Source organism: Syngnathoides biaculeatus, chromosome 12 (assembly GCF_019802595.1).
Source record: "Syngnathoides biaculeatus isolate LvHL_M chromosome 12, ASM1980259v1, whole genome shotgun sequence".
Classification (NCBI taxonomy): Eukaryota; Metazoa; Chordata; class Actinopteri; order Syngnathiformes; family Syngnathidae; genus Syngnathoides; species Syngnathoides biaculeatus.
Window position 1 is genome coordinate 23,042,935 of NC_084651.1, and position 14,144 is coordinate 23,057,078.

The 14,144-nt window shown below is 41.5% G+C and overlaps 1 protein-coding gene across 1 annotated transcript in view; it reads left to right on the forward strand.

Annotated features, from left to right (window-relative positions):
• Positions 1 to 1,617: 1,617 nt before the first annotated feature.
• LOC133510088 (kinase non-catalytic C-lobe domain-containing protein 1) overlaps positions 1,618 to 14,144 on the forward strand; it is a 50,785-nt gene continuing 38,258 nt past the window's right edge. Inside the window, 2 exon segments of the mRNA XM_061837771.1 lie at positions 1,618 to 2,067; positions 4,525 to 4,723. Coding sequence (XP_061693755.1) covers positions 2,002 to 2,067; positions 4,525 to 4,723 — 265 coding nt within the window. The 5' untranslated portion in view covers positions 1,618 to 2,001.

Below are 14,144 nucleotides of genomic sequence, written 5' to 3' on the forward strand. Positions count from 1 at the left end.
CACCAAACACGAGGCGTCTGGGTGGACAGGTCAGGAGGACGTCCCGGACGCCGCGCAACGAGAGACACCAGGGAGCGCCCGGCCGGGGCGTCTCCTCTGGCCGCCACGCGGAGGTCCCGGGTAGATGGCCAAGCGGGTTCCCTCGTACCGATTGGTGTACTTGGATCTACTGGGCGAAGTCGCTCGGGTGCTGGAAACGCGGGGAGGCGGAGCAAACCGACTGGGATGAAAAGCCGGGCAAAGAGATTCAAAATCAAAGTCGTCGGAGTCGTACTCCGGCAGCCGGTCATACAACTCACGGTCCTCCTCATATTCCGAAAAGTCAGAGTCCAGAAGAATATGAGGAGCCGGACGGGTCGTGTTCGGGACGTATTCATACCTCGCTGGCGGAGCGTAAGACACGGAAGTGGAGGACGTCAAGGAGCCTACCCGGATTGGACAGGCTTGGTCCTCCGGCAGACGGTCTACCTTGCGTCGGTCCCGGCGACGCCGGGTCTTTCCTGCTGGGTCCTGTATTGGCCAGTTCGTTCTGTCACGTCCCATCGGAACGAGAGGTAGGACCCAAATGCAGGAACTCGGAAGACGCAAGGTAGTTCAAGAAGAGACACGTTTATTATATGCAGAGGTCGGGGATCGAGCAGGCAGTCCGGTGCAGCAGCGGTAGTTGGGACGTCGGGCGAAGAGAGCAGATGAGCGGACAGGCAGGAGTCGGTACACGGGAGAACAATCAACGCAGGCAGAAGTATCGAAGGAGTCAGGCTTACGGGGTTGGTCGGAGAACGGACGAAGGTCGGTACACACAGGTTCAATCAGGGATACGAGAGTGCTGGAACGGGACATGAAGATCATTACGAACTGCCACCGGCCAGTTGTCATCGCGGTCATATAAATCCATAGCATGATCAGGCTGCATGAGGCACAGGTGTACACCTTCCCATCAGCGCACCTGCGCGGACATGCTGAAGCGGCAGGATCATGACAGTAACGGCTGCATGCATAGCAAAAAGCTTCACTGTATTTTGTTTGAATATGGTTCATGTTTTTAATGTTGTAAAGCAGGGGTGCCCAGACTTTTTGTACCCAAAGATCTACTTCTCAAGCATCCAACATCTCGCGATCGACATGCGGGGAGGGGGAGGAGGGTGTTTCTTTTTCGATCGACGCATTGAGCACCCATGTTGTAAAGTTTAGTTGTACTTATCTGTACAGTACTGACCCCTTGTGGTGTATAAAATAACGCCATGACAATGGTCGAGGGTCCCACACTAGTGCACTCACCCATCCATTTTCTTAACCGCTTATCCTCACGAAGAGAGTGCTGCAGCCAATAGCAGCTGTCATCGGCAGGAGGCAGGGTACAGGTACACCCTGAACTGGTTTCCAGCCAATTGTAGGGCACATGTAGACAGACAGCCGCAATCACAATCACACTTAGGGGCAATTTAGAGTGTCCAAATAATTTTGCATGTTTTTATGATGTGGGAGGAAACCGGAGTGCCCGGAGAAAACCCACGCACGGGGAGAACATGCTAACTCCGCACAGTGGGGCCGGGATTGAACCCGGGTCGTCAGAACTGTGAGGCCAACCCTTTACAGCTGCGGCACCGTATAAGTTCATGTTATATGTAAATAAGTACAGTCAATGGGAAAAAAAAAAACGAACTATTTTTGTTCAGATGAGTCGTTGACCATTGCAGTTGCAGTCGTAACGTGATTTGATGATGAACTCATCTCACAACAAGTCGAAAGCGCGGTTTGTAGTGTGCTGTGCACCAAACTGGACTTTAGCTTTACTGCAGTGGTAAAATGTGCGCAATACTTGCGCAACACTGAGCTTCCTTGCTTTGAGTGAGTGGCCAATATCGATGGGAGAAGCTGGAGCCAAACACGCAGGGACTCGGTGTTGCTGCCTGTGCCGGTAGCGGGGTTTGGGTGCTCCGGCATGACGGCGGTTGTTTGTGGCAGTGATATTCTCTCACTCGGGCGAACTAAGTTGCAGCAATGGAGACTTCGTGGAGAGACACAGACTTTGAAATGGATCATCTGCCTCCTTTGCTCGAAGATGAGGTACGTCGTTGTCGTAGAAGTGGAACACGAATGAGGACATCGGAGACGATTTTTATCACATCGAATTTGCAGTTCACACTTGGTTTTGCCAGTACATTTATACTCGCATGGCATAAATAACAAGCCATAAGGGAGGGTTCATCGATAACAGTGTCTACATTCTTCGGTATACTGTTTAGTTGCACTGCCTACAGGTTTCAATGTACAGTAGTGTGCTGCATGTTTCACTTCACTATATCAACTAGTAAGCAAAGGGGTAATGTAGGGATATATATATATATATATATATATATATATTGCACACCGACACAGCTGTAGAGCGTTGGCCTCAGTTCTGAGGACCTGGGTCCAATCCCAGCTCCGCCTCTGTAGAGTTTGCTTGTTTTCCCCATGCCTGTCGTGGGTTTTTTCCGGGCACTCTTGCTTCCTCCTACATCCCAAAAACATGCAACATTAATTGGAGACTCTAAATTGCGTGATGTGTGCAAGGCGTGATTGTGTGTGCAACTGTTGTCTGTCTACATGTGCTCTGCGATTGGCTGGCAACCAGTTCTGGGTGTACCCGGCCTCCTGCCTGATGACAGCTCCAGCACTGCCACGACCGTCGTGAGGATAAGCAGCTCAGAAAATGGATGGATGATGAAAATAAAAATGGAGGGATATTTTGAAAATTTGGTGGATAATTTATGCTGAGCTGTGGTCTCAGAATTGCAGGTGAACATCTGAATTTTGATCTATGACGCTACTGATTGTTTCGAAATCAGCCGCTGAAGAATGATCCTATTTTAACAAGTCTGCAAACCCTCACACTAACATGATTGCACAGTAAAATCGCACACCATCTGTGAGTTCTGACGTATCTTTCACTGCTTATCTCAGTCCTAGCTCACAAAATAGCCCATGACCACTCTCATCAAGATTCTCAAAATATATGTTGGACAGCGTATAGGATTTTTTTACTTTTCTTTTAAGAGGTATGATCCCCAAGGGAAACTGATTATTTATGGAGTTGCTGCTGCTGTTTAAAGTCGTGCTTTTATGCCCACTGAGATGTGATCATCCTGTAAGATCACACCAGTTATTATTTGTACCATGCACAGCAACCTGAATACAGCATTCTAATTGCAAAACACAATTTGTGATTCATCCCCATGAAGGTCACGTTGAATGGACCCTATTCAGTGACAGCTGAACATGCATTGAAATACACATTATGATATTATTATATAATATACAGTATGTGATATGTTATGGAAGAAATAATAATTACATACAGTATACCAGGTGAAGGATTTGTCTTTTGTGGTGACACTCCCATTCCCCTCACAACACACAAACCCCGAATCAGTGCTAAGAGCGTCTTTATTTTATGCTTATTTGAAAAGCAACAAATAAATAGCACAAGCCCCAATCAGAATAGATGATGCTTACATTGAATGCATTAACAATGAAGACTAAAGCAGTTTGTAAACATTTGCACACAGATGACTCACTTCATGTGTGGGTGTGAGGAATCAATGTGTGGTGTAGTGTGGCTGTGGAGGATGTGCTGAACATCGTGTCAAATGGCCTTGTTATTGAAACAAATTATTTTATGCTTGTACTATTGCAATATTCTATTCTATGGTCAAGAAGCATGAGCAATTTTTTAGCTTAGTATAGGGGTTACTATTCCAGTTAATTTGTTTCATCTATTCGTCCATTTTTTTTTTTTTTGTACCACTGTCCTCACAGTGAGCTGGAGCCTATCTTAGTTAACTTTGTGTGAGGTACACTTTGGAGTGGTCACCAATCACAGGGGATAAACTGTGTAAAAGAAACAGAAATTTGAGCATTTTAGACTTGTCAGTTTACTTTGCACCCATGTTTTTATAATGTGGAAAAAAAAACATTACCTGGAAGAATCCCACACAAGAATGCGGGGAGCAAGTGAACTCCAAACAGACTTATTCTGAGATTTAAATGTGAGACAGACATGCTAACCACCACTCTACTGCACTCACTGATTTCAATGTAATGTAATTTTATCCTCACTTGGTATTTACTAATTGCTTTGTTCCCTTAATTGATATTACAGTAAATAAATGTTTACTTTAGAAAAACATTATACATAATAGTCAACTCGCTGTGTCTACTTATTTCTTGGGATCATTGTAAATTATTTCATGGTGTTATTTCTGTTACATATCAAATCGTCTTTGTTTTTACCAGGAAAAATGTTGCTCACTAAGCTTACTCTATCTATTCAGATCTATTTGATTGGCTAATCACATGACAACATTATGAATGAGCACTTGGACAATATAGAGATGTCAAATACAAGAGCTGTATTGAACTACAAATGCAACTACAATAGAAAGTGTTTAGCATTTGAAAAATCTACTGGTTGTAAATATCCTGCTTTCACAGAGGCTTGTGTTTGCTGATGTGGATATCATTATGAGCATTTGTCTCCAGGAGAATGTGTCTCTGGCAGACATTCTGACTTTGCGAGACCGCTGTCTGTCTGAGGAGGATGTATGGGCAGTGTGTACAGAGAGTGTCCTGGCACTGCAGAGCGTTCGACCCTCCAACCTCTTCCACACCTTGTGCATCACTCCAGACACACTGGGCTTCAACGCACATGGGAATGTTTGCTTTATGGAGCAGATCAGTGGTGAGTCAAGGCCACGGTATTTTACACACACACACACACACACACACACACACACACACACACACACACAGTCTTAAGTAGACAATTAACCTATATTGTGGCACACCTTGTTTGCATGCTGATGATTTTTTTAAGTGTTGTTGTTCATATTAAACACATGCTAGAATGCATCTTAACACTTTCAACAGTGTGTTCATGTCTGTTTCAATTAATGATGAAAGTTCTCCGGATTTTCTCGGAATTCCAGATTTTCAAATTTTCATGAAAATTCCTCCAGAAAATTGTGGAAAAATTCCCTAAAATAATCCGGATATTAGTTGACAACATTAAACGAATACATGTTTGAGTTAATTGTTTTGCTTTCACGAGCGTAGCCATGTTGAGGCACTAACTCTAGTAACAGTAACACTGCTCCCCTCGCATTCTCATGACTCGCCATATCTCGGAGATTTTGAAATTTCAGCGAGAACGGAAGCCACAAAGGCACAAAAAGCAGATTAATCATTGAATGTCGAGTATTTGAATAGCGTTTTGTGCAAACTAATTCATGCGTGATCGGCCAGGTACGGCCCCAGCGCAATCTTCAAACAGGTAGACAGGAAAGCTGACATACATGCAATAGACGCGAGTGTTAGGAACACGTTCAAGTGGTAATGGCTTGAGGAAAAGGACTTGAACAGAGATTTTATGTATCAAAATATTAAAGGCAACTCATTATACTATTAGTATTACTAGATCTATATCTGAGATAGTGAGAAATCTGGTCGAGTGTATCAGTACAACGCGACGTAACACGTTTGAGACTTAAACGGTAATAGTAATTACTACAGATCAACTTCTTTAACATGTTTTGCTGGACGGTGCAGAAATTCTACGATATATTTTCGTGTATATTCTATATCTATACTATAATATGTACAATGTGGGGAAAAGGACAATTTTGATGTCTTTTGACTGAATAGTTCGCTTAATTCATTTGTCTTAAGATAAACTGGCATATTTTAATGACAAATGTGATTTTGTGCTATCCAGTGATAGCGGTATGGGGCGCAAAAAAGTCTGGGCCTGGCCCTTGGGAAACTTCTGCCCAATTTTTTTTTTGGTCAGGATTTAGAAATTTTACTTTCAATTTTTGTCCGTATTTTCTTCGCAGAAATCACCAGAATGCACCACAGCCATCCATTTTTTCAAAAATTTCCTGGACCCCCCTAGCAGGACTTCGCACCTTCAATGCTCACATTTGTATTTTCAGGAAAGTCCACATTCATCTCTATTCAATGAACTGACCACACAACAACATTTGCAGATTATCCAACTTTTTGTGCACTTAAAGGTCTACGGACATGTAAAGCATGATTTTTACTATGTTTTGAATCCTAAAAAAAAAGGCAGGCAGATTGGACTCATCCGTTTATTTTCACCACATGTTCTGATAGTGTCGTATAAGGATTTTTGCATCTCCCGCCATGAAAATCCTCTCGAGGGATTTGTGTTGGAGAAGAACCAGGAAGTGATGTTTTTTACATTAGCTGGGTCGAGTGTTTATATTGGCTTATATATATTGTATTGGCGAAAAAAATACTGTTTTTTTTTTCATTGTGTTAGCCTAAGTGCTTGCTCATCGTATTGCTGGATTTTGCTCAAACATTCGTGAGGATGGATTCACGCTTCACACTTTTCCAAAACACCCGGTTTCTCGTGAAAAATTGATTGCACAGGTGCAAAGGACGAGAGCTTTGTGGGTTCTAAATCACAAATAGGTGTGTATAGAGCTATGAAAAAAATAATAGTTGGGAGGAGCTAATTTGTCTCACAGTTTACAGCATATGTTACGTGTAAATTTAGACTAAATTCCCTTGGTCAAACCGACAACATAAAACAACTTGTAATGGGTTTCAGATAATTTAATCACACACACAATACAATGCAAAACAATAAAATAGAAGTACAAAGACAGTTTAGGAGCATGTAACACGAGCTAACTAGACGTATAGCAGGGGTGCCCAGACTTTTTTACCCCAAGATCTACTTCTCAAGCATCCAGTCTCTTGTGGGGGGCGCTCACATTTTTTTTTTTTTGTTTTGTTTTAGAATGACCAATGATGAAATAGAATGACCAAGTCACAAAGATCTACCCACTACAAAAATGCAATAATGCATATTTATTTTAAAGTATATTGAGGATTCTTCATGTTGATATGTTTGTGTACCTTGCATAACCGCATGAGCCAAGATTACACAACATAATTAACTTTAAACATTTTTTGTAACTGACTTCACGTTGATGATCACTAAACACCATACGAATAAACATGCACACCTGGGCTGTGTCACTCACGTCTGTGGATTCGTCCAACTGCAGTGAGAAACACAATCTGAGATAAGTGTGTGTGTGTGTGTGTGTGTGTGTGTGGTGTGTGTGTGTGTGTGTGTGTGTGTGTTTGTGCGGCCAATTGGGATTTTAGTTCGTTCGCTTTTCTCATTCTCAGTTTGCTTTTCGGTGGAATATCGGTGTCGTATTTTCCACAAACGGTTTGAAAATGCCGCGACATATTTCACTGTAGTGGTAGATGAGGTAAACGCACTTCGAAAATTACATCGTTAAAAAATTGTCCACCTCCCATTCCGTATGAAAGTGATACGTTTTTGTCTTTTTTACTGCAGCATCCATACTCATGATTAATCTTACCATGTTAAGATTTCTGAAGCGAGAGCTTAAAATAGGGGGGAACTCACTGACAGCGTGTATTACTGTAATGTCATTGTTTGCACATGCGTGGTGAGCTAAAGTTAAAAAAAAAAGTCTTTTTTTTTTTTTCCTCGGCATTCCGTGGCAATCGACCAATTCTGCCTTGACGCATTGAGCACCCCTGACGTATAGTCACCAAACTCGAACAACTTCTCTGAAAGCAGTAATCATAAAAAGCTCCATCCGTGTCCAACGGCATAATCCTTCACCTCAGAACGTAACAAAAGATCAGCGTCATAATAACTTCCTTTAGTACAGCAGCGATATCGTCGTCCTCTGGCCCGGCGTCATCGTTGTCGTCCGCTGATGGACAGCCTGTCGTTAGCCTCGATGCGAAGGTGGATCGGGCGGGGAGTTAGTTTTTGGCCGCGTACGGGGAGGAGAAAGGTGCAAACCTAGTGAACAACTACAAGAAACATTTGACCTCTGTAATTGCAAACAAAGGCTACTGTACCAAATATTAACATTGGTTTTCTCAGGTGTTCAAATACTTATTCACAGCTGTATCACACAAATAAATCGTTAAAAAAATCATACATTGTGATTTCTGGATTTTTTTAGATTATCTCTCACAGTGGACATGCACCTAAAATGAAAATTTCAGACCCCTCCATGATTTCTAAGTTGGAGAAGTTGCAATATAGAAGGGTGTTTAAATACTCATTTTCTTCACTAGACTTCGCCCGGCCTGGGTCCTCCTGAGTACGCTACATACACAAGTCGTTTAGAATATTTGATCAGGTTCCTCGTCCTCCTTGTCTGTCTGTCAGGGAGTCTGGTGTCCGCTAAAAGTGATCTGCATATCGTCTAATATGGCTCAAAACGATAAGGTAATAGGATGCGTGCCGAGGGGTCCTAAAGTCAGTTGAGGAGAGGAGAAGTTTGAGAAGACAATATGGAGCTAGCCTGGTGGAACGGCACTGGAGTAAGTAGTTATGGTTGAAGACAGGCAGGGAATTAAACAAGGAATTCTCAGATAAAACCAAACACATGCATGTAGACAGAAATACCATCCGTGGAGGTGAGAATCATCTGGCAGGATCATTAAACTCAATTGATGACAAATTTGCTGCAGATGCACAACAATGATTGACCTCTTGAAGCTGCCCTACCCAGTCTAAAACAAGAAAGCAGCTAAACATCCATGCGGTGCAGGAAATGAACCCACAAAAATATACCAAGGCTGTGCCTAAACACCACACATTCATGACTGGATTGTTTCACTTCAGTGATGGTACATGAGGTGGATAGAGAAAGAGTGACCACATTTCAGATCCTGGAGTAGTTCCTCATGCCGAAGGCAATGCATCTATTTAATTAATCATGAATTTGTTTTATCTCTTTGCTCAATGCACAATGATTCCATTCCAATAAACCTTGAAGTTTGATGTTTCAAGGTGATACACAGTCTCATGCTTGCAAATTCAATGTCTTGATGGTTGGAATGACCACAAAAATATGCTCTCCTAAAGTTCAAACAATGTTAAATGTAATATTGGCCCGATTATATATCGCAGGCGATTTCATTATTTGGGCCAACATATTTGGTCGTGAACGACCAATTTTTTTGTGGTGTGACATAATCCACAACCAACGATTTTGCTCAACGATGACCCTACGATGCTATCCATATGTCTTCCATGTAATGTGACACAGCAACAAAAAGTCTTTGACAGTGCACCTCGTTGGCCTCCAATAGTATTGTGCATTGTGACCGGTCCATTACCACGCTTGGTGTTGTCAACATACTTGGTTGCTGTTGTCAACGTTGATTCACACACACAAATCACTTTTTAACAAAGCTTTAGAACATGATTGTCAGGTTCACCAATCAGACATTCATTAAACAGGACAAAAAAGGAAGCAAAGACACCAGTTCAAGTCTCGCGAGGAGAGAGGAGAGGAACTGTCTCGTACAATTCACCACTGTACTCTCTCATTATCGTCTCCTCGGCACCTCTATTTATTTAGTTTTGAGACGCCCCTTATTTACATGGATGATTCACGTGTTTCTTTCTGCTATTTTGTCCATGTCATTCAGCTCTTGCTCAGTCTACGCCAGTGTTCGGGTAAAACTGCATGCACAGTAAATGTTAATTCATAAACAGACATAGGATGAATAAACAAATGGCAGTAAGAAGGTTGTTAAAGCACAGTAACTTGTTACTTTTTTTGTTTTTTTTTGATGGTGTAGTGCAGGGATGTCAAACTCATTTCTCTTGCGGGCCACGTTGTAGTTCGAGTTTGCCTCAGAGGGACATTTCGAGTGAAGGCAGCGTGGGATCGATTACCGCTCAGTGATGGTGTCGACATCTGCACTGCGACTGGCTGGCGACCAGTTCGGGGTGTAGTCTGCCGCTGCCCGAAGTTCGCTGGGATTGGCTCCAGCTCTCTCTCCGAATAAATGCAAAAGTGTTGCGTCAGGAAAGGCATCCGGCGTAAAAAAAAATCCAAAAGACAGTTACTGCCGCACCACCATGACAGTAGCACAAAAATGGCTTCACACATCAATGCTGATAAAATTCCCAAATTGTTTCTAGTCCTATCAAATTGATGCACGTAAAATTTCCGAGTGACACGCCATTAGAAAACAGTTTTTTTGTTTTTCAAGAAAAGTTAATGGATACACAGAATCCCCCAACTTTTTTTTTTAATTTTTTTTGCATTCACTATCAATTAATAGCATTGGTATTATCTCTGGATCTGTGCAAACAACACAATCTTTTGGACACGTTTTTTGTATGTAGTTATCCAATTTGTTTTGGTTTTATTTTATTTTATTTATTTTTTTGGGGTGGGACCTTGAGTGGTTCCCACAGGTACCACTCGAAAAGAAAAATGAAAATAACGGATAGCGTTTTCATCCAACACCCAAAAGCAAAATTTCACTGTTTAGTCACCATTATGACAGCAGTCTCACTCCCATGTGTAACCGGACTACAGCGACCTTGGCAGTGGGAATGAGACCGGCAGTGGGAATGAGAACAGCTATCTTACAAGTGGCCAATAAAAACAAATTAGTTTTGTTTATGTTAACAATGGTTTCAAAAGCAATGACTTTCCTACAATCAAGAAATGAATTCAAGTACACCTTTTTGCAATTTTTTAAGATGTTTGGGGTTCTTAATAACTCCTGAAAGGGACCCACTTGTGTATTTTTTTTGTTGTTTTTTTTTCCTTCATCATTCGTCTATCTGTCATTGTGTGGAAATTATTGGTAATTTGTATGGTCTCCCAAACAGTGTTTTGAATGGAATGAGACCCTTACGTGCTTGTAATGTATGTATAGTTAGACTAAATCTATCATTGTGTCCAAATTGCCCCTATGTGTGATTGTGAGTGCGGCTGTTTGTCTCCATGTGACCTGCAATTGGCTGGCAACCAGGTCAGGGTGTACCTTGCCTCCTGCCCGTTGACAGCTGGGATAGGCTCCAGCCCTCCCCGCGACCCTTGTGAGGATAAGCGGCTAAGAAAATGGATGGAGGGATGAATGGATGTGCATTTTGAGGAAACTGACCACGTTTTGGATGCACATTCCCTTTTGGATTATGTCGCACACAGATCAAACAAGCCCTACAAAAAAAGTTTTTTTGCATACAAGATAAATCCATGGATCATGTAATGCCTTTGTACCAGGGCTACCATTCCCCCTGTTGAGACCTGAGACTTCCCATGGCTCAAGATTGCCGCCCACTTAAAAAATGTTTTTGGTAGAATTTTCTTGTATCTGTGCTGACATAATTTCCATTTTGTAATGTAGTACCTTATTTTTTTCCACATTTTAGTTCTGCTGGTAAGCTTTGTTGTTGCATTTTGTTTAACACATCATCTCAAAGTATGTCTTCATTTGTTACATGGTCAGCTAATCCCATAAAGGTTTTGCTGCTTCTTTTGCTGTTTTATCTGTAAATCCATTTCCTAATGATTCTTTGTCTGTATTTGATGTGTGTACTGCACATTTACATATGGCTATTTCTTTTTGGTAATTGAACTGCTCTGAGCAAATTTTGTAGTAGCTCTGTATATGTCACTGCGTTCCCTGTAGTTGTCGCTATTCCTCTATTTTTCCAGTATTGTCTGTGTAGATTGTGATACCACCGTGAATACAGCAGCATCTGGTCTCAGATTGTTTAAGACTGTCCAATAAGATATTGTCTGTACAGTTCACTCGTCCCAATCCAAATCTGGTTCTTTTTCTGTCCAATCAGGAACATTTCGTACTACCAAAACAAATTCTCCCAAACTCTTCCACTCCCGTTGTAATGACGTGTGTGGTAGTGTCCATTCCTTGTATAGTGCATTTAGTTTGTCAGTTAGTCTTGTTCCTGTCTGAGTACAGATAATCATGATTTTGTCTGGTGTGGGCTGTTATAAGTTTATCTTATACTAAATTGTCGCATGCAATGAGTCACTTCCTACGTCATTTTGTGGTTGTTCAATCACGTCTTGAGCTGTTTGCAGCACGAAATCTCCTGTTCTTGTGGGAGGTTTGTTTGGAATATGTAAGGTGTAATAATAGAGCGCTGGGTTCCTATTTTGTAAGATATTTTACTGTCCTCCCAGTAATTCCTTTTTTTATTTACTTTTAGATTTCCTGTCAGAGAGGGAATTAAGCCCAGTCCTAGTTTCAGCAAGCCATCTCTTCCCCAAAAAAAACGTATGGGACAAATTGAAAAGTTGCATTTTGGGAGCATTAGTTGTGACATTTTTGATGGGGAGATGGCTGCTCTCTTCCTCATCTGCGGCCACAATTATTAAATGTTTTGCATAAAGCTCCATAAATTTCTCCTTTCTCTGTCAGAAAGGTGTTAATTTTCTTTTTCTTATTTTGTAGCACTCTTTCTGCGTGTAGTGCTTGGTTAATGTATTATTACAGGCTGCCAGTCGGTTTGTCAATCCAATGTTTTTCAATCCATTGTTTTATAGGATTATTTGAATTCACATGAAGAGCATTTTTTTTAATTGCCCTTGATACACACTCCCTGGAGTGTGATCTTCAGGAAATCCACTGTTTTTTTTAAAACATGCATTTATTCCAAATCTGTATTCTTCAAATGGTTCATTGTTGTTTTATTTTGCTCTTCCGATGGCAGAATTTATTTATTTATTTATTTTTTAAATCTAGCAGAAGTGCGCGATATTAACCCTTGAACTCCCTGCTGTTGTGAGAAAGTACTTTGCTGTCATCCAAATTTGTTGTACTTCCACACCATTTAAGTGGTAAGATTTTCTCAAGTCTTCCGTTCCCTTGACGAATTATGTTACATCAACTTCATGAGATGTGATACCTTTTATGGCCGTTTTCACATCATCTTGAGTCCAGCTTTTTTTTGTTGTTCTTGTTGTTGGTTTTTTTGTTTTTGTGTGTGTGTGTGTGTGTTTCTCTTATTTTATCCTGCAGGTTAACTATATATATTTTTTGTGTGTATGTTGAGCTGGCCAGCAAAGTCATATTGTTATCCACAAATTTAGATGTTTTGTTTTAGTAGGACATTTGCTTTCTACAAAGTTCTAGACTTTACACATCATTATTATTATTTTTTTTTTTTCAGATGTTGTATTTCAACTATTTTGCTATTTATCAACTATTTTGCTATTTGTTTTTCCCCTGTTGGAGTCAGTGGTTCACCTAAGGTGACTATACTGACTTCCCCCTGAACAGGGTGACAATTACATTCCGTGTGAGGTAATTCTCAAGCTTTTACCACAAGTGACGGAGAATTCTTACCTCTGCATCCTCAAACAGTTGTCACTCAATTTCCTGTTCAAATGAGGTAGCGAACCTCCGCTCACACTTTTACACATTCACACGTTTCACAGATCTCACGTACAGGACAGACCTTGCCCTTTTCTCAGTTTTATAGACTAATTAGTCTACTCGATAGAGACTAGTATTCTCAAGCTTTGGTTCTGCCGCAGTCACCCAGACACGCATTCACTCATTCCTCATGAGTGTAGGAGTGTCCTACTCACCAGAGATGCCTTTACTTCCTTCGGCTTCTCGTCAACCCTCAATCTCCAGACGCAAAGTCGAGGCCCAGTCCCGGAAAGGGTCTCAAGTGCCGTGGCCACGGTCTTTGCCTGGACGTCGACTCGGCCCCTGTAAACCTCAGGTATCTTGAGATCCGGCTCGAAGGACCAAGTAAATGTCAGGTTCACCAATCAGACATTCATTAAACAGGACAAAAAAGGAAGCAAAGACACCAGTTCAAGTCTCGCGAGGAGAGAGGAGAGGAACTGTCTCGTACAATTCACCACTGTACTCTCTGATTATCCTCTCCTCGGCACCTCTATTTATTTAGTTTTGAGACGCCCCTTATTTACATGGATGTTACAAAAAGGAGACGACAAGCAAAACAGTTTGAAACAAGGTGTAAATGTTTGTTCATGTGCGTGTGCATGTGTGGAAGATTGGTGAATACATGTGTGGTCATCATTTCTTTAACAAGCAGCAGTTCTAACAGTTCTGAGGATTAGATGTTTTTGTTCTTGCTATCTCCTGCTAGGAGGCAGCCACGTTATCTTGGGCAGAGCAAAGCATTTCTTTATTGGAAGCAAATCTATGATAATTATGATCACAATTATTCCTACAATGATTTTGCAGAATGACGGCTTGTTTACATCCTAATAATAGCTCTATGGCTTGCTTTCTAGGTTACATAACAATATTTT